Consider the following 20,872-nt stretch of genomic DNA (forward strand, 5'->3'; position numbering starts at 1 on the left):
TGAACTGGAGGCGGGGCCGGAGCATCGGTGAGTGGCTGCGCCAACACAGGATGTCTGCGGGGGACCCCGACCCGCCTACAGCCTTTAAGGACTGTTGTCCTGCTGGGCAATCACTTGGACACATGGCATACGGTTATATTAAAGTGGACTCAGTGAGCAATGCTAGTAACACTTGTATTAGCCTTCATATACCTATTATATGTAACTATCTCAATTACTTGTTGTTGGATGCTCTTTCTGTATACGCAAGTTTTTGATATGTTTTGCCTACACTTTTTCCAAATAAAGAGTATAAAAAGAAGAAAAAAACTTTAATTTAATAATAAGTTTAGTAGAGGGCTTCCAAGGCCTGTCTGACAGCAGAAATTTCAGGCAGATAAGGACTGATGTAATTATTTTACTGCACACATTAGCAGAGAGCAAACAAAAGCTTTTATCAGCAGGCGGGTGGAAAGATGGGATGCCATTCTTCAAAGAGTTTAGAGAAGTCACATATGCTATCTTCACACCTTCCCCTTGGCAATTAGTGGGCAGCTAGAAGGGGAGGGGGGAACATGGCAGCTCCTATAGCTATTAGAATTTTAGGACAATCTGCAGAAAAAAAAGTAGTGCTTGGTTCCCCTTAAACAGCCCCACCTGACCAGTAAAAATACAAGAGGCCTAGGGGGTGTTCGTTAAACCTTCGAGCACTGCCACTATACAGGAGGAGAGTACCAGCAGCAGCAGAAGATGTAAAAATGTAGAAACGGACAAAACTGCTAACTTCTCAGAAATGTAAAAACTAAAGAGGTCTTAAAGAGACACTGAAGCGAAAAAATATATATGATATAATGAATTGGTTGTGTACTATGAATAATTACTAGAAGATAAGCAGCAAAGAAAATATTCTCATACTTTTTTTTTTCAGGTATATAGTGTTTTTTCTAACATTGCATCATTCTATAATATGTGCAGATTACACAACACAGCATTCAAAATGAGTCTTTCAGAGCAGTCTGTGAACTAATGACCTCTCCTCTGGCAGAGGAAAAGTAAATAGTTCAATAACACTTGATATAATAAAAGTCAGATAACAGCCTTCTCCACAACTTTGAAAGTCGTAGAGCTTAATGGCTTTTTTGTATAGAGATAACAACTGGAGTTTCTTAAATCTTCCTGTACTGGAAACAATTAGACTGATGTATCTGATCTTAATGTTTTATTTCTTAGCTGTGCTACACATACAAATCATAATATCATCATTTTCTTTTCGCTTCAGTGTCTCTTTAACCTTCCCAGCGTTCAATTTCCCCAGGATTTCTGTGCAAACAGTGATAAAATTTGTTTTTAAAACTTTTTTTTCCCTGTAACTTGCCAAAATGTGTCAAGCAAGGGTCTAGTATACAGTGCAGGAGAGTATTGATGTGTATGCATGTTTATACTGTTCACAGCATGTTTTTTTGAACGGACATTTCTGTCCATACCGCTAGGGAGGTTAAGGAAGTTCTTTTGGCCTAGAAGTTTTCAGCCAAGAGAGAATGACAGAATCAGCAGATACAGAATGCAGACACATAACCAACTGCTGTCTTTCCAAAATGCTTCATCGTCAAATATTTACTTTGTATAAGAAACAGGGGATCATCATTGGGCTAACGGGCATTAAATAAAAGACCCATGAAAACCTACAAATCGATGGTGCTCAGGATCTCCAACTTGGGCACAGATCTTGTTGGTGGTGACAAATATTGAAATGACACTTCGGAAGGCCAGGGTTGGGAAGGAACCACATCGGAACGTGGGTTAGTTCATCAATCTTTACAGATAAGCACTGCTTAGAAGAGATAGGTGATGTTCTTCACCAGGCTTGGCTATTTGTAAAACATTCGAGTGCAGATCCCCAAACAAGACACCCTTTTGCTTCATGCGATCCTGCAGTAGCCTATCTGTCAAGTAGCTGTAACTGATGCCACCTGCCACTGATGGTCAAAGTGGAGCAGAAGACCTCTGAAGACTCATAAACTCAATGCCTCCACCTGGAATGTAAGTATTGATATGGGAACATGAACTCTAATCAGTAAGAGCCCAGTACTGCTGCCACATAGCCCTCACCTTCCATGATAAGTAGTGATGAGCTAGCATGGCAATTTGATTTGGGGATGTTGGCAAAAACATTTATTTTTGAGAAAACACATTTAAGCACATATGAGCTTATGCATGGACATATATGGGCATATGAGAAAAGTAATTTTAGCAGAAATTACAAAATGCGAAAATGACTTTAGCGATTATTCGAGCTCAGCACTTATTTTTGATTCATTGATTTCTGTACTGGTGTACAATGAATGAAGTATATATTACATGAAACTGGTGCTCTGATGTAACTGGTCACCAAGCAGTGGGGGAGGCAGGCTGAGCTCACTATGTCGTCATTTTCATTCCAGACCCAATCTTGCAATTATGATTCTGCCCCAAAGGCTTCACAATTTGAGCCACATAAACACACTCCACATCAGACATTTACATAGTTTTAATATCAATAATTAAACTTGACATAAAACGTAATGTTGAACCTTGTAAAAATTCCCATAACACGTAAGTACATGTGACTGGACAGCTATGTAGTGTCCTGATCAGCACACTTGTCCTGGCCTGGGTCAGTTAAGACGTTGGGATTACAAGCAGAGGATTAGGATAACAGGTAAACAACCGTGGAAAAAAAATTAAAGCACAATTAACCCACAACAAAGCTACCTAAGACAAGCACAGAGGTATGTTCCTGCTGGATCCAAATACCTCTATGCGTTGTCTGTTCCTCTCCTCATCCCCCCTGGTTCTCATAATCACTCCTTGAGAAATTTGACTTTTGGCTAAAGTCAAATTGTCAGACAGGAAGGGGCAGGCTTCCTGCAATGTTCCCTTCTATCAACTTCCTCTTCCCAGGCACATTCACTCCCCTTAAGGGGCGGGGAAGAGGAGAGTGATAGCAGAAAACATTGCAGCAAGCCCACCTTTTCCTGTCTGAAAATTTGACTTTAGCCAAAAGTCAAAATCTTCAAGGAGTAATAAGGGGCCAGAGGGTGCAAGAAGAGGAATGGACAATGCACAGAGGTATGTGTATCCAGCATGAACACACCTCTGTGTTTATCTTAGGCAACTTGGTTTTTGGTCAGTTGTGCTTTAAGACATGACTTTTCATACTCCTCTCATTTCAGGTTTCCTTTAAAACCCCCACAGAGGTCCTCTTCTGCTGATGAATTTGCCTTTCATGAAAATCATTGTTCCGTGAGAAATGTCCTAATTTCATGCAAAGAAGAATAAAGGGAAATCTCCTCATTCTACTTGTGTCTAGATATCCTCAGGAACAATTCTCAAAAAATATTTTTGTCAGAATCTGTGCTGGGAGGAAGGAAAGAAGATGGATGGAAGATGCACTCCTGTATATACTGGCTGTAGATGGTCCAGGAGAGGGGCGTAGCAATAGCCGTAGCAGCCATAGCAGCAGCTATGGGGCCCTGGAGCATGGTACCTAATATATTCACCATTACCTTTCTTGTTTTTCTCCGCCCTCTGACTTTTTCTCAGAGCCCAGGAACTATGTGCAGTGCTGATTGCATGAGAATGTAAATTGCCCAATTAGCTCATATCCATAGGGTAGGGGCAGGTGGCATTGCTTAAGAGTGCCGACACCTGAAGGCCCCATGAAAGTTTTCTAATGGGGCCCCATAATATCTAGCTACGCCACTGGTCCATGATCTCTGCCACAGAGATATGACATCAGTAATATAAACCTTTGTGACTCCATAATGTATATAAAGGCAGGAAGTTGTTCTCCACTCTATGTGGTCAGGTGATCTCAGAAGAATAGAATATTTAGGGTGAGGCTCAGTCCAGTAAGGATTAGCAGACTTTTGGGGTAATAATGCAGGAGACATCCCAGAGCTGTGCAAATACATAAGATTATTATTAGATATAGGGTAAATTAATTTTATAATATCCTAAGACACAAATTTAAAGGGACCCTGAGCAATGGCCAAAATAAATAAATCTGGACTTATCTGGAGCTTCCTCCAGCCACCGTAGCCCGCGAGGGCCCCTGGCATCCTCCTGGTCCCTTCCTTCCTCCTGTTGGCGGCTCCAGTAATGCGGTGGCTTTGGTGCATCATCACGAAACTAGTTTGCTCTTAAAATTGGCCTTACACTATGGTAGGAACTTTAGCCCAGGATTTGTGGGACAGTTAGTGATCTGGATTGTATGAAGTATTTTTGAAACCCTGTGGATAATGTCAGTGCAAGTGTGAAAAACAAATAGCAGGGGATTCTGTTCTGCTATTTACTCATGCAGGAAGAGGAAAACATCTGGGCAGTCTGTCAGAAGACTCTTAAAGGATACCCGAAGTGACATGTGACATGATGAGCTAGACAGGTGTATGTACAGTGCCTAGCACACAAATAACTATGCTGTGTTCCTTTTTTTCTTTCTCTGCCTAAAAGAGTTAAATATCAGGTATGTACGTGGCTGACTCAGTCCTGACTCAGACAGGAAGTGACAACAGTGTGACCCTCACTGATAAGAAATTCCAACCATAAAACATTTCCCTGGCAGAAAATGGCTTCTGAGAGCAGGAAAGAGATAAAAAGGGGAATTTCTTATCAGTGAGGGTCACACTGTAGTCACTTCCTGTCTGAGTCAGGACTGAGTCAGCCACTTACATACCTGATATTTAACTCTTTCAGGCAGAGAAAGAAAAAAAAGGAACACAGCATAGTAATTTGTGTGCTAGGCACTGTACACACCCATGTCTATCTCATCATGTCACATGTCACTTCAGGTATCCTTTAATCTGTCATTGTTTAGCTAGAGGTATCCTACTTAATAAAATCCCAGGAATCTGCTCCTATGGTCCGCCTTCGTGTTAGGCAGTAATTCGTGAAAATGCCAATATTCTTTTTGCATAAATTGTGAAAATAATGACAAATTAGATTTTCAATGCTTGTTTTATGTGCCTTTCAAAAATGTTTGTAGTAAAAATATAGTTTTTCACGCTTTTCTCAGTAAAATATAGATTATTCACATTTTTGCAAAATCACATATAGCATATATACATTTTTGATGCGAAAATGTCTTTGGCGAAAATTTACAAGCAACACTTGTGTCAGGTGCCGCTCGGGTGACCGCTGGCAAGCATGTGCGCGGCGGCCGTGCGCTCTGAACATCATTCCAGCGCCCATTTTTTAAACGGGCCTAAATGATTGCAAATAATCTAAGAGAAATTGCACTGAAAGAAACCACATTATTCACTGCAAGTCTGTGTTCAGCAAATAGTTCTGATAAAAAAAGTAGTCTTTGCAAAATTAATAGGAAATGTATTTTTTATGCATACTTGAATTGAAGTAATGTTCTGTTGAATATGGATGAGAAACTTTGACAGACCCCAAACATTCAAGCCCCTGTATTCACACAGGTGACAGCTGTCATGATGTAAAATCTAAACTTACTTCATTATGTGGGATGAAAGTGTTAGCATCATTTTATACTTGCACGATCATATTTGTTATCATGAATACATTGGGCCTGATTCACAAAGCGGTGCTAACAGTTAGCACGCTGGTGAAAATCCCTTTATCACGCCTAAACTCAGTTTAGGCATGATAAGTTTAGGCGTGATAAGTTTAGGTGTGATAAGTTTAAGCACCAACTGGGCTAGCACCGCAGTGCACAGCTGATCAAAAGTTTTGCGCTAGCAAAGTCTGGTGCACTTCGCATAAAGTTTGATGGCGCTGCTTTGCGTGCGGGACTTTGCGCGCAATCTAAACTTATCTAAACTTATCATGCCTAAACTTATCACACCTAAACTTATCACGCCTAAACTGGCTTTTCACCAGTGTGGTGCAATGGTTATCACGCCTAAAGTCTCTAACTGGGTTAGCACCGCTTTGTGAATCGAGCCCATTGTATTCATTTTTGTACATTTCTGTTTTGTACACTCCTTCCCTCATCGCTTACCTGAGCTACAAATTGGCTGTGTCCTCTTCTCTCCTGCAGACAAACACACAGATCATTATTCAGGTGTTGCAGTAATGTAATACGTAATTTGTCCTATCCTAATGGTGCCCCTTACATGGTACAATAAAAAACGTTAGATTTTCCCGTTTATTCAACCAAAACGATCAAATCGAATGACAGTTGAAAATAATCTTTTTTTTTTCGTGATCAAGAAGAACAAACGCTTATCCTGTTTTTTTTCAATAAAAATCCGATCTGACATGTTGGAAAAATCTGTATATTTGAATCTGTATTTTAAAATTATCCAATCGAAAAAAAAATCAAAAATTGTACCATGTATGGACACCACAATGCCTCTTTCATATGTGCAGCTCACAGGAAGTGATGTAAGATATGATTTATCCTATCCTAGGGCCTCTTTCATATGTGCAGCTCACAGGAAGTGATGTAATATATGATTTATCCTATCCTAGGGCCTCTTTCATATGTGCAGCTCACAGGAAGTGATGTAATATATGATTTATTCTATCCTAGGGCCTCTTTCATATGTGCAGCTCACAGGAAGTGATGTAAGATATGATTTATTCTATCCTAGGGCCTCTTTCATATGTGCAGCTCACAGGAAGTGATGTAATATATGATTTATCCTATCCTAGGGCCTCTTTCATATGTGCAGCTCACAGGAAGTGATGTAATATATGATTTATCCTATCCTAGGGCCTCTTTCATGTGTGCAGCTAACAGGAAGTGATGTAATATATGATTTATCCTATCCTAGGGCCTCTTTCACACAGGCAGCTCTCATGAAGTGACATAATGCATGCTTTGTCCTATCCTAGGACCTCTTTCACACTGGTAACTGTCTGGAAGTGATGTAATACATTATTTGTCCTATCCTAAGGCTACTTTCATATGTGCAGCTCACAGGAAGTGATGCAATAGATGAATTGTCCTATCCTAAGGTCTCTGTCACATGGGCAGCTGACAGGAAGGGATGCAATACATGATTTGTCCTATTCTAGGGCCTCTATCATACAGGCAGCTGACAGGAAGTGATGTAGTGCACGATTTATTCTATCCTAAGGCCTCTTTCTTATATACAGATCGCAAGAAGTGATGCAACACATGACTTGTCCTATCCTAAGGCCTCTTTCTTATATACAGATCGCAGGAAGTGATGCAACACATGACTTGTCCTATCCTAAGGCCTCTTTTGCATGGGCAGCTGACAGTAAATGATGTAACACATGACTTCTACTATCCTAAGGCTCCTATGGAAGTGAGCACACCACCTGTCAGTTGCTCCCATCTACTGGGAATGTGCATGCTCTTGTCATGATTAGTACCATGGCATCATCTTCTGCATGGACATCTGAGGTTACATGAGTTAGTCTTCTAGTATGGAGGGACCGTACCATGTGTAAACGACTGCATTAGGGCCTGGGCCTTCACACTGCAGGAGAAAATGCTGCATGTTACAGAAATGCAAGAACGGATGGTATATGCATCCTATGTTATCACTAGGATGCATTTACACTGCCAAACAGCGTAAATGCACAATGCACCCGCTGGACTACAAATGCAAAATGCTGACCTGCAGCATTTTTCTGCAATGCAAAATGCCAACTGCATTTCAAATCAGACGCAATGCAAGCCTATGGGATAGGACAGTGTCTGTTCCCGCTAGGCAATGCCACCTCACAAAAAAAACCATTAGCTTTCCCTTTGAAATTCAGCTCCGCTGTCCCGGCTCTTCTCGACCAGGAAGGATAGGGCTTCCTGTCGGTTTGCTAAAATACAACAATGGGAATCCTCCTGCAACAGAGAAAATTCTCATTGGTTCATGGGAACCAATTTACCCCTCTGTTGCGCTTCTTTCTTTTTTTTTTTTTGTTTACAAGTACCGCAGTGTAAGTCCACTAAGTAAAACCGAGGCAAAAAAAAAAAAAAAAAAAAAAGATAAACAATTGTATCCGTCCTCCTAATGTTAATAATGCATTTTGTTTTAGAATCCTGCATTTGTATTTTCTGTATATCAGCTGAGAAAACAATGGTCTCGATTCACAAAGCGGTGCTAACCCAGTTAGAGACTTTAGGCATGATAACCATTGCACCACGCTGGTGAAAAGTCAGTTTAGGCGTGATAAGTTTAGGCATGATAAGTTTAGGCATGATAAGTTTAGGCGTGATAAGTTTAGATAAGTTTAGATCGCGCGCAAAGTCCCGCACGCAAAGCAGCGCCATTAAACTTTATACGAAGTGCACCAGTCTTTGCTAGCGCAAAACTTTTGATCAGCTGTGCACTGCGGTGCTAACCCAGTTGGTGCTTAAACTTATCACGCCTAAACTTATCACACCTAAACTTATCACACCAGGGGCTGGCTTGATTCACAAAGCGGTGCAAAGTGTTTGCACGCCAGTGAAAAGCCCCTTATCACGCCTAAACTCACTTTAGGCGTGATAAGAAGAAACTCGCGCGAAGTTACCGCGCGTACGCGCGTACGCGCGTAAGTGCGCGCGCAGCACCCGACGCTTCGCGCGAAGCTCCCATTAAACCCTATGGGACTTTGCGCGCGAAGAGCAGGAAAAAGCGGTGATAACTCAGTGGTGAAAAGGTCATCACGCCTAAAGTCTTTTAGGCGTGATAACTGGGTTATCACCGCTTTGTGAATCGAGGCCATCATGCCTAAACTGAGTTTAGGCGTGATAAAGGGCTTTTCTCCAGCGTGCTAACTGTTAGCACCGCTTTGTGAATCAGGCCCATTGTCACTTGAATACCTAAATGTTAACTACTTCAGGCAGAAAAAGAAAAAGGAACACAACCCAGTTATTTGTATGCTTAGCACTGTACATACACACGTCTATCTCATCATGTCACATGTCACCTTGGCCATCTTTTAAGTGTAGAGCTGGTAACTATATTGTTTGGGTTGAGCTAGCTATTTATTTCTGTGTCTACATTCAGTATAAGTGTTTACTTTTTTTCAGTGAAGGATGGAGGTCGTGGTGGCCAAGGAGTACGCAGAGTTAGCTGCCCATTATAGTTTGACCTCCAGGGAACCTTGTTTTTCAGTTAGGCCTCTGTATGTGACATGAGGTAAGTAAGGTGAGGGAACGTTTCTGCTCACCTCCGAGGTACGCACAGTTGTAGTAGCTGCACTGATGCCCGCTGCTTCTCAGGACGTATGATGAGTCTGATATCTTTATTGCTTCAAATTTTTCAGCCACAGGAATTAAGACTTCATCTTCCTTAAAGTCAGAGAAGGCTTCAACATTCACGCCATAGCAGGTGTAGATGGTGAAGAGCGTGTTAGTGCCAAACCGCTTTGCTGTCTGCTGTGTCAGAGATGATGAGGCAAACTGGCCAAATCTCAGATCTGCCGACACCTTCTTGTACCTCATCCAGGACCCCCGGTAAGCCTGAGACCCTGTTTCACAGCCACCACCACCCAGCACCTGCAGAGCCCTCGTCAGGTAGAAGTGGAGAGCTTTGAAATGGAACTTGTCCATGTAGTGCTGCCGGGATCGCCCAGCTATGGACACGTTGCGGTTCAGCTGCTGGTAGATGGGGAATGGGCTCTCCTTGGTGTAGAGAATGACAGCTATCCCATACTCATCCTTAAAGCCAGGTGGGAAAACATTAGATTGTTTGACTTTCATCCACGACTGTTCTGCCAGGTACCACATTACAGCCAGTGGCTTGTATCTCTTCTCCTGTTCCAGAACCTTCTCCATCTCTCGCTCCATCTGCCGCACACACCCAATGTACTGATCGTCAAACGCGCTGGTCATCATGGTCAGATCCACCGCCTGACAGAACATCTAAAGAGAACATGAGGACATCAATACTGATCTGATATATATAGATAGACAGCAGTGGCGTAGCTAAGGAACTGTGGGCCCCGATGCAAGGTTTACATTGGGGCCCCCCAAGCACTCTATACATAATAATTTATACGGCGCACCAAAAACTATCAAGGACAACTACAGTGTCAGAAGTGCAAGAAGTGGATGGGGAACAGCTTGTTAATGATTACCACTATTCAAAGTATCTATAGAAGAGATTATTATGAGCACAGGACCAATAGAGAGCTAATATTGTAGTTGAGGGAGGGCACTTCGGGCTCCAATGCGGTTGCAACCTCTGCAACCCCTATTGCTACGCCCCTGATAGACAGACAGATACACAGGCCATCCAGAAAGTAATCGCCATTTGCTTTTATCTGCAACTCAAGGTATTCTTTCTATGTAATCTATTATCTTCCCTCCCTTGTCACATGACTGCAGAACACGAATATGGTGACTGTTTGTTAAGCAGCATTAACATGACCCCCATCACCACCCAAAAAAAAATACCTCCAACTCATAGGCAAGGAGTGTGGCGCTTCTACAGGAAAAGGATTTAAAACCTTGTAAAAAGGTATAAAGATATGATGATTGCATACCGCAAACCTGTGGTTTACCTGGATTATCCAGAGGCTCTCTTCTACTAAGGTGAGTGAACTCACAGTGGGCAGCATGGTGGCGTAGTGGTTAGTGGTCCCTGGTTCGAATCTCAGCCACGGCACTATTTGCATGGAGTATGTATGTTCTCCAGTTTCCTCCCACAGCCCAAAAACGTACAGATAAGTTAATTGGCTTCCCTCTAAATTGGCCCGAAACTACAATACATACACTACACGATACATACATAGACATATGGCTGTGGTAGGGATTAGATTGTGAGCCCCTCTGAGGGACAGTAAGTGAATAGACAATGCACTGTGTACAGCTCTGTGGAAGATGCCGGCGCTAAATAAATACTAAATAATAATAACAATATGAATACTCTTTAAATAAAGGATATGATTATCTGGAGAAATAACCAGAGGATAGAGAGGCCCCTGTGCAATTCATTTTCTCCTAGGTGAAATTTTCACACCTTATGAAAAAAACGCCTTTTAAGTCACCTGCAAACAAGGAAATACTCAAAGTAATTTTGACAATAACTTTTCACTGACTTTTTGGTACTTTTACAATGACAGACCCCTATGCAATTTACGTTTTCTCCTGAGTTTTCTCCTAAGTGATAATTTCAAACTTGTCAATTAAATGCCCTTTAAACCACCAGTAAGGAATAAAATACTCAAAATAATTTTAGTAGTACTTTTTCACCTACTTTTGGATACTTTTTCAATTGCAAAGTGCTGAAAATGTATTTTAAATAGAAGAAGAAAACTTATCTCCTAGGAGAAAACTGAGGAGAAAAAATGAATTGAATAAGGGCTTTTCTAAGTTTTCTCCTAGGAAATCATTTTTCATCTTGTAATAACTTTTCAGCACTCTGGGCCATATGGAATTCGAGGAGATAAGAAGCTGAAAACGTGTGAGCTTCTTATCTCCTCACATCGCTCAGGATTTACCGGCAAATTCAATTGCCAGTTTCACCCGAGCGATGTCCTTGCGTAAAGGAGCATAACTCAGGCGAATACTAGGTATTCGCTGAGCGATGCTCCTGTGTGGCCAGCGATGTGGAGCGAGGAATTAGTGCTGGGGAGCTGTCCTTCAGCACCACAACACTGCAGCCTCGCTCCCCGGGAGATGCGCGCGCATCGTCACAAGAGCCAGCGCATCGTCGCAAGGCTCTTACCCGCCGCCCATCGCCTCCTGCCGCTCGCCGCTACACGGGACCGTCAAAAGATACATACCTGCATCGTTCCCGTCTCGCCGCATGTCCCACGCCGCTCCTCCGCTCATCTCTGTGACTGTCATTGTTCTCGGAGCCCGGCAAAGCATCTTTGAGTCTCTCGCCGGGGCTCCCCATTCCTCCACTAGGTGGCCCAATGAGAATCATCCTGATTCTAATTGGACCAATGAGAATCATGATGATTCTCATTGGGCCACCTAGTGGACGAATGGGGAGCCCCGGCGGGAGACTCAAAGATGCTTTGCCGGGCTCTGAGGACAATGACAGTCACATAGATGAGCGGAGGAGCGGCGTGGGACATGCGGCGAGATGGGAACGACGGAGGTTTGTTTTTTTGTTACATTTTAAATAGGTAAGGAGTCAAAACTGACTCCTTTACCTATTTAAATCCCTGGCATCTGGGGTTTCCTTAGTAAAGGAGGCTCCCAGATGCCAAAAACAGCCCACTGACAGCAGTGATAGGTCTTTTTCGCCTGCTCAGAGCAGGTGAAAAGATAACACCTATGTTTGGCGGGAAGCATCGCTTCCTGGGGGGTGCAAAATGCAATTGCATAGGGGGAAAGGAACTTGCTGTGGCCCAGATGCAATTCACTTTTTCTCTCGAGTTTCCTCCTAGGTGATATTTTCACAACTTGTCATAAAATGCCTTTAAACCACCAGCAAGCAAGAAAATACTTAAAATAGTTTGGATAGAACTTTTTCACCCACTTTTTGGCACCTTTTTAATTGCAGAGTGCTGAAAGGGGGTTTATATGAAAGGGCGCCAGTAAAAAAAGGTGCCTGGTGGAGCCCATATATACCAATTTCGGCTACAAAAAAGGCGCCTGGTGTAGCCCATATAAACTTCGGCTACAAAAAGGCGCCTGGTGTAGCCCATATAAACTTCGGCTACAAAAAAACTCCGGGATGTGTTAATTACTATTCCCCCCTCCAGGCCGCCATGGATAGTGGGGGAATGAAATAATTCGGCTTCCAGCACTTGTAGCCCATATAAAAACATAGGCTACAAAAAAATGCAATAATATGGGCTACAAAGGGGCACCTTACTGTAGCCGAAAACCTTGTAGCCGAAAAAATGTGGGCTACAAAGGGGAGCCCGCTTGTAGCCTATATCAAAACTCGGGCGCCCTTTTCTACACCTTGTAGCCCATATTTCCAGAAATAACATTGCTGTCTATGGCGGCGCCCTTTTCATACAGGCAGCTTCAGGGTATCAACCGATACCCTGAAAGGTTTTTCTAAAAAGATGATGAAAATTTGTCTCCTAGAAAGAAACCTCAGGAGAAAAAGTGAATTTCATATAGGCTCAGGGCCCATATGCAATTAACTTTTTCTCCCGAGTTTTCTCCTAGGTCGTATTTTCATACCCTGTCATAAAAGACATTTTAAGCCACCAGCAAGCAAGAAAATACTCAAAATGATTTTGATAGTACTTTTTCAATAGCAAAATGCTGAAACGTTATTTTGAAGGGAAGATGGAACTTATCTCCTAGGAGAAAACTCAGGAGAAAAATATAAGATAAAAATAAATAAAATGTTCCCTTCATGAAAAAAAACTTTCTGGATGACCCAGATAGACAGACAGCCAGACAGATAGTAGGTAGGTAGATAGAAAGATGATCGATAGATTGATAATTAGATAGATGGATAGATTACCTGTATTGATAATAATAAGTGTAGGGTGCTTAGTAGTTCCAGTAACTTCATTTTCCTCCCAGAGAAATGGTTTCAGTCTGTAGAATAAATAATTCCTTTTAACTTTCTCCATGCTTCACATATTACAGAAAATCTTACATTTTGAATGATTAATGGTTGCCTTCATACCTAGCGCATACATAGAGAGTATGTGTGAAGGATTTGATGCTGTTAGATTTGCTGTAACCACATGCCTACAAAAATAGTATTGGCTGGAGGTCATATTACTGAACAATTCTTTCTTAGGACCAACAACCGTACTATTTAATTTTCTAAACTGACAACAATGATATACACAGCAAAGTCCCCATTATTCGGCACTGACAGGGAATGGCTGATGCTGGATAAATTGGTTTTCTGGTTGCTTGACAGTCAATTATAAAAATAGGCCTTGCTGATACTGTACTTATACCACTCTCTATTTACATAACATGAACTCTGTCTTAACCACTTTACCCCCACAGATATCTCCGCCCCTTTTTCCACCCTGTCAACACCAGGGACGGAGATGTCCGCACCTCCCGCCACTACCGCCGCTGTCCGCACTCCCGATCGCTTGTGTGCATGCTCCCGTGCTCGTGCACACCGCCGGCTGCTCGCTCAGAGATCAATGAACGGGAAAAAACATTCCCGTTCGTTCATCTAAGCCCCCCCCCGCAATGATCGGCTGCTTCTATGGGAAGCAGCGCAATCATTGAGGAAAAAAAAGTTTCCCAGCCTCATTCGCTCTTCCTGTAAGTTACTGTTGCCATCTTGTGGCCAAATAGTAAAACTACACCTTAAAGCATTTTTCATATACAAATACATTAGTTTTACAGTATAAATTAACTCATTACCTCCCACACTCCCCAATTTTTTTTTTCTTTGTAATTAAAAAAAAATTGAATAAAAAAAAATACATAAATAGTTACCTTATTGACTGAACTTTTTAAATATTTATGTCAAGAGGGTATAACACTGTTACTTTATAAACAATGGGCTTGTAATTAGGGATGGACGCAAAACTGAAAAAAATGCACCTTTATTTCCAAATATAATATTGGTGCCAAACATTGTGATAGGGACATAATTTAAATGGTTTTATAACCGGGACAAATGGGCAAATACATTTCATGGGTTTTAATTACAGTAGCATGCATTATTTAAACATTATAATGGCCAAAAACTGAAAAAATAATGAATTTTTTCCCATATTTTTTCCTATTTTCCCATTAAAACACATTTAGAATAAAATTATTCTTGGCATAATGTCCCACCTCAAGAAAGCCTAATTGGTGGCAAAAAAAACAAGATATAGTTCATTTCATTGTGATAAGTAATAATAAAGTTATAGACAAATGAATGGAAGGAGCACTGAAAGGTGAAAATTGCTCTGGTGTTTCAGGGGTAAAACCCCTCAGTTGTGAAGTGGTTAATGTACAAATACAGTAATTGAAAGTACATGAACGTAAATATTAACTTTGTTAACCTGCCTATCCTGCTAGTGGCCTGTGTCCTTTAGGTCCTAGGTTCTCAACGTGTGGTACGCATACCCCAGGTGGTACATCTGATGGTTCCAGGGGTACTCGGGCTTTAATATACCAAACCAAGAATAACAAAGTTTGAGTTTTAGAAAATGATAAATCTTATTTTAACATCACCAAATTTGTATTTTAGCTAATGAAATGCAATAGTAAATGCTAGAAAATTGTTTTGAGCCAATTACCACGTACTACGATTAAATATATATTTGTCAAGGGGTACTCGTAATAATGTTTATTATGCTAGGGGGTACTTGGTGAGTACGGGGTTTTAAAAGGGGTGCATATCAATAAAATACTGCTTTAGGTGGGCTCTGTCCTGCCTGGTGGCCTCTGCAAGCGATCCTGGTGCCTGGGAGCCATTTGCAGGGCATAGACAAGACGCCTACTACAAATGTTTACAAATGTAGCCTAGCCGAGGCCTTAATTTATAGCTGTAGCCATGAATGGCGGTGACCCGGTGTGGCAGTCCCCCCGCCGGCCGATGTTTGGCAGAAAAGTTTCCCCATGGTTTCTGAGAGGTGAGGGAGTCCCAGAATCCTGCCTTTTTCAGTGTTGTGACTGCAAATAGGCATGAAAAGCTGCCCTGAGATCTGTGGAGACTCCTGCAGTCGCAGGTACCGGTTGCATGAGACTTCCAGTTAGTGGAATTCCGGATAACAGGGGTCTTGCTGTATATGGATAAAAAACAAAAACAAATGTTTGCCTTTTAAAACAGAAGGCATTTGTGATTATTCAGATTGGAGTGAGCATATGAAGTCTCCCACGATCGTATTGGCTCACATTGATCACAGGGGCAGGAGCCAATGAAATTGGCTCCTGACCGGCTCACAGAGCTTTGCTGTCATACTGACAGCGGTGCAAGTGAGCTTCAGTGACGGGAGAGTAGCCCAATCGGCAGTAGGGGCGGGTCCGTGCGGCATGACGTTGGTAGTCCACGTTTTTTGTGCAAGCTGTCTCTGGTCCTTAAAGGGCCAGAGGCTGCTGGTACTGAAGTGTTAAAAATATATATTTTTTTTAAATGGCAGCTTCCACGTTCCTTTCATTGGAGTTTCTCTATAAAGTTTAAGAGCCTTGAAACATTATTTTCCCTCCAAAAAACCCTTTATGTTGTTCCGTTGCCATCTTGTTGTCTGTCATCCCCTTCACCTTTTGCCCTAGATGTTTCCCAGCATCAGGGTCTTTCTCCAAGGAATCCTGCCTTATCACTGTGTGCCCAAAGTGTTTCAGCTTCATCTTCAGCATTGCTCCTTCCAATATACAGTCAGGGTTAATATCTTTAAAGCGACTCCGTAACAAAAATTGCATCCTGTTTTTTATCATCCTACAACTTCCAAAAGCTATTCTAATGTGTTCTGGCTTACAGCAGCACGTTCTACTATCACCATCTCTGTAATAAATCAACTTATCTCTCTCTTGTCAGACTTGTCAGCCTGTGTCTGGAAGGCTGCCAAGTTCTTCAGTGTTGTGGTTCTGTGATGCATCTCCCCCCTCCAGGCCCTCTCTGCACACTGCCTGTGTATTATTTAGAGTAGGGCAGCTTCTCTCTTCTCTCTTATCTTTTACAAGCTGGATAAATCCTCCTCTGAGCTGGCTGGGCTTTCACATACTGAGGAATTACATACAGGCAGAGCTGTCTGCACTCTGCAGGAAGAAACAGCCTGACACTTCAGTGGAAGATAGCTGCAGGGGGAAAGAAACACACAAATGATCTCTTGAGATTCAAAAGGAAGGGTGTATACAGCCTGCTTGTGTATGAATTTATTTTCTATGTGTGGACATACTGTACATCAACCTACTTCCTGTTTTGGTGGCCATTTTGTTTGTTTATAAACAAACTTTTTAAAACTGTTTTTAACCACTTTTAATGCGGCGAGGAGCGGCGAAATTGTGACAGAGGGTAATAGGAGATGTCCCCTAACACACTGGTATGTTTACTTTTGTGCGATTTTAACAATACAGATTCTCTTTAAGGATTGACTGATTGGATCTTCTTGCAGTCCAAGGGACTCTCAGAAGCCTTCTCCAGCACCACAATTAGAAGGCGTTGATTCTCTGACCCTCAGCCTTCAGTACGGTCTAACTCTCACCTTTACTTTTCGTTTAAAAGATGTAAAGTGTTGCTGAAGCAGATCACTGGGGACCACATGCTCACTGTAAACTGCCTATTGTCTCCTCTGACTCCGCCCTCTGCTCTGCAACTCCCCGCATCTGCACAAACTCCGACTTCCCATGAGGCACCTGAGATACACAAAGTGAATCGGCCCGTCATGGGTGGGGGAGGTGTGAACTACAACCCCAGCCACTGCTGTACCTACATATTGATTTGCAGCCTATCAATTGGCTGTCGGTTACTAGGAAGGCGTGGCCTGCAGAGAGCATCACAGTCCAACCCACATTCTCATAAACTGTGCTGCTTTGTATACCGGATGACCTGGAGGACTGTGATGAAGGGGTATGGATGGATACAGAGAATGGATGTATGGATAGATGGATGGAGTATGGACGGATAGGGAGAAGGGGGATTGTGAGGAGGCTAAAGATTGTTGGCGATCAGAACTTGGCCACTCCTGATAGGTTGTAACAAAAATTTGCAGGTTTACATTGGATCTTATATTTTAGCTGCACATACCTTTATAACTGCATTTCTGTAAAATGAAGCGGAACTAAGACATCAGTAGCAATAGAACAATAATACAGAGTGTGATGAAGCAGTAATCTCACCTGGGTTCTGCAGCTGATCGATATCGGAAGGTCCCAGCATGTCATCCCGGGAAGACAATGTTATTATGCCCAGACTCTCTGCACAGTAATGTCACCATCAAATGCTCCATTGTTCCCAAAGGTTACATGAAATGGGGGGGTTGTCAGGGAGGGCGCACAGATTGCCTCTGTCCTCTCACAGCTATGTGAAGAATGTGATACAATATACATTTGTTCCACCGTCCAACCAACACAACCATTGTTTCCTCACTGATTCTGTCCTGCTAATTCTCCTTCTACCACAAGGGGGCGCTAAACACTCAGCAGTTACTGCAATCTGCAAACTCTTTCAGCAATCTGAAGAGGAAATAAAGTGATGGAATAAGTCATTGCAATTCCCTAATCTGAAAATTAACTTTCCTAGACTCCCTCATTCTTATTTTGAGCTTAAAGAGAACCCGAGGTGGGATTTTATTATGCTAGTGGGGCACAGAGGCTGGTTGTGCACACTATCACCAGCCTCTGTTGCCCCATGGTGGGCCTCAAAGACCCCCCCCTGCGTGCCGCTATACCCCCGCAGTGCTGGCGACAATGTTTACCTAAGCGCTGTCTGTCAGCGCCGCTCCCCCGCCTCCTCCTTTCGGCGCTACCCGCCTGTGTCCCTTCCCTCCCGCTGATTGGAGGGAAGTGATGCGGCGGGTAGCGCCGATACGGAGGAGGCGGGGGAGGGGCGCTAACAGACAGCGCTTAGATAAACATTGTGCTGGCGACACGCTGCATGTCGCCAGCACTGCGGGGTATAGCGGCGCACAGGGGGTCTTTGAGGCACAGCATGGGGCAACAGAGGCTGGTGTTACTGTGCACAACCAGCCTCTGTGCCCCACTAGCATAATAAATTCCCACCTCGGGTTCTCTTTAAGAATGAAAATCTCAGCTTGAAGCCTGACAAATGCTAACACCACACTTACATTCTTGCTGTTCGTTCAGCTCCCACACAGAGAAATGATGACCTCTTTAACATTTAATCACTAACTTGCTATCATGAGTATTTTCACAACTACACAGAAGTTATATATGGGGGGCTTCCATTGGTTTGTTAAAGCACTAATGGAGAGCCCCAGAGTTACAGTTAGGCCCCTTTTACACCTGCAGGTTAAACCTGCGTTACTTTATTTTACCACAAGGGGCTGCAAAAGCAATTAAAGAGAACCCGAGGTGGGTTTGAAGAATATTATCTGCATACAGAGGCTGGATCTGCCTATACAGCCCAGCCTCTGTTGCTATCCCAAACCCCCCTAAGGTTCCCCTGCACTCTGCAATCCCTCATAAATCACAGCCACGCTGCTGACAAACAGGTTGTCAGAGTTGGCTGTGTTTATCTCTATAGTGTCAGTCTGCTGCTCTCCCCGCCTCCTGCAGAACTCCAGTCCCCGCCTGCATCCCTTCCCTCCCCGCTGATTGGAGGGAAGGGACGGGGGCAGAGACCGGAGCTATGCAGGAGGCGGGGGAGCAGCTGAGACTGACACTACAGATGTAAACACAGCCTTACAGCACGGCTGTGATTTATGAGGGATTGCAGAGTGCAGGGTGACCTTAGGGGGGTTTGGGATAGCAACAGAGGCTGGGCTGTATAGGCAGATCCAGCCTCTGTATGCAGATAACATTCTTTAAACACACCTCGGGTTCTCTTTAAGGTCTATGGAGACTTTCACACCTAATATGGTCCATTGTTGTGCGCCAAACGATCCGACGCAAGGGCTGCAACATGTTACTGCAAGCACTGCATTTAATGCACGGAGCCTGAAAGTAATGGGAGCCTATGGGTGACACAGTAAGTGTAAACAATGGAGCACAGCGCATCACAGCGCAGCACCATCATAACATCTACCTCCCCGGGGCCTGCATTCCCATCTATACCCCCTTCTTGAGGTGGGGATGAGCCCCTTGCTCATGGTATGGCCAAGGTTTTGGTGGAGAGGGGGAGGATTTGCCGCCAGTGTTGTCCTGAGCTCCTCATATCATGGACCATGCAGGCTTTTATAGCTCAGGGTACAAAGCTACACACGGTTCAAACTCCGAATTCTGGCTATACCAGCCTGCATGGGCTAAGGAGGCTTAGGAGTGGGGACCCTACACTGCCCATTTTTTAACCATTTCTGCTGCCCGGACGTGAAGCTCACGTCCAGGCGGCTGCTCTGCTGCGGTGCCGCTCTTTGGCGTACTACCATGCACGATTGCGTGCTGTCCCCCGGTAGCCCTGGCATCAGTGAACGGGAACATGGTTCCCGATCACCGATCACCGACCGGCGTCCCCAGCAGAAAAACCGAAGCGCTCTTACAAGAGGCTTCAGTCTGCACGTAAAATTTTCCGCGACCCCCTTCTGCTTCCAGTTAGCGAGAAGCACAAGGAGGAAAAAAAACTCAAGGTGGCCATCTTGTGGCCAAATAGTAAAACTACATCTACATATTTTTTACATTACAGTTTACACATATAATAATATTAAAATTAACTGTTTATTTCCCACACCAAAATATTACCCAAATAAAATGTTTAATGGAAAAAAAAATTACATAAATAGTTACCTAAGGGTCTGAACTTTTTAAATATGCATTTGAAGGGGGTATACTACGAACATTTTCTAAATTATAAGCTTGTAAATAGTGATGGACGCAAAATGGAAAAAAATGCACCTTTATTTCCAAATAAAATATTGGCACCATACTTTGTGATAGGGACAAAATTTAAATGGTGTCATAACCGAGACAAATGGGCAAATAAAATACATAGGTTTTAATTATGGTAGCGTGGATTATTTTAAAGCTATAATGGCCGAAAACTGAGAAATAATGATTTTTCCCATTTTTTTCTTATTAATCCTGTTAAAATGCATTTATAAAAAAATAATTCTTAGCAAAATGTACCACCCAAAGAAAGCCTAATTAGTAGTGGAAAAAAACAACATATAGATCAATAAATTGTGATAAGTAGTGATAAAGTTATTAGTGAAAGAATGGGAGGTGAAAATTGCTCTGATGCATAAGGTGAAAAATCCCTACGGGCTGAAATGGTTAAAGTATATAAAACTTGGAACTCAGTATTTAAAGTGTAGAATGTGCAATTATAATTTTACCATGCTTAAAACTATTTTTTTCTTTTAATTTATTTAAATACATTTTCTCAAAAGTTTTTGAGACCAAATTATTCAGCGGAATACACTGTTTTTGGGGGCTTGGAAGGCCTTATTTCGAACATCAGTATTCAGGTCAGACATAATGTTGACCTGA

The 20,872-nt window shown here is 42.7% G+C and overlaps 1 protein-coding gene across 3 annotated transcripts; it reads right to left on the reverse strand.

The window, feature by feature from the left end:
- Positions 1-3,135: 3,135 nt before the first annotated feature.
- Positions 3,136-17,638, reverse strand: LOC137542506 (ecto-ADP-ribosyltransferase 5-like). Of its 3 annotated transcripts, XR_011025449.1 has the most exons (6): positions 16,975-17,052; positions 13,326-13,402; positions 9,112-9,805; positions 7,399-7,436; positions 5,984-6,016; positions 3,873-3,918 (listed from the first exon to the last, which is right to left on the reverse strand). XR_011025449.1 is itself a non-coding variant. In XM_068264489.1 (5 exons), exons 2-5 carry the CDS (start codon positions 13,374-13,376, stop codon positions 3,833-3,835), a joined length of 864 nt encoding a protein of 287 aa, XP_068120590.1. In that variant the 5' UTR covers positions 13,377-13,402; positions 17,609-17,638; the 3' UTR covers positions 3,136-3,832. The 3 variants fall into 3 exon arrangements, 2 of the variants coding, with proteins under 2 accessions (XP_068120590.1, XP_068120582.1); XM_068264489.1 differs by lacking the exons at positions 7,399-7,436; positions 16,975-17,052 and adding an exon at positions 17,609-17,638 and having other exon boundaries at positions 3,136-3,918; XM_068264481.1 differs by lacking the exon at positions 7,399-7,436 and having other exon boundaries at positions 3,136-3,918.
- Positions 17,639-20,872: the final 3,234 nt, after the last annotated feature.

The sequence above is a fragment of the Hyperolius riggenbachi genome, chromosome 2 (assembly GCF_040937935.1).
Source record: "Hyperolius riggenbachi isolate aHypRig1 chromosome 2, aHypRig1.pri, whole genome shotgun sequence".
NCBI classification, from domain to species: Eukaryota; Metazoa; Chordata; class Amphibia; order Anura; family Hyperoliidae; genus Hyperolius; species Hyperolius riggenbachi.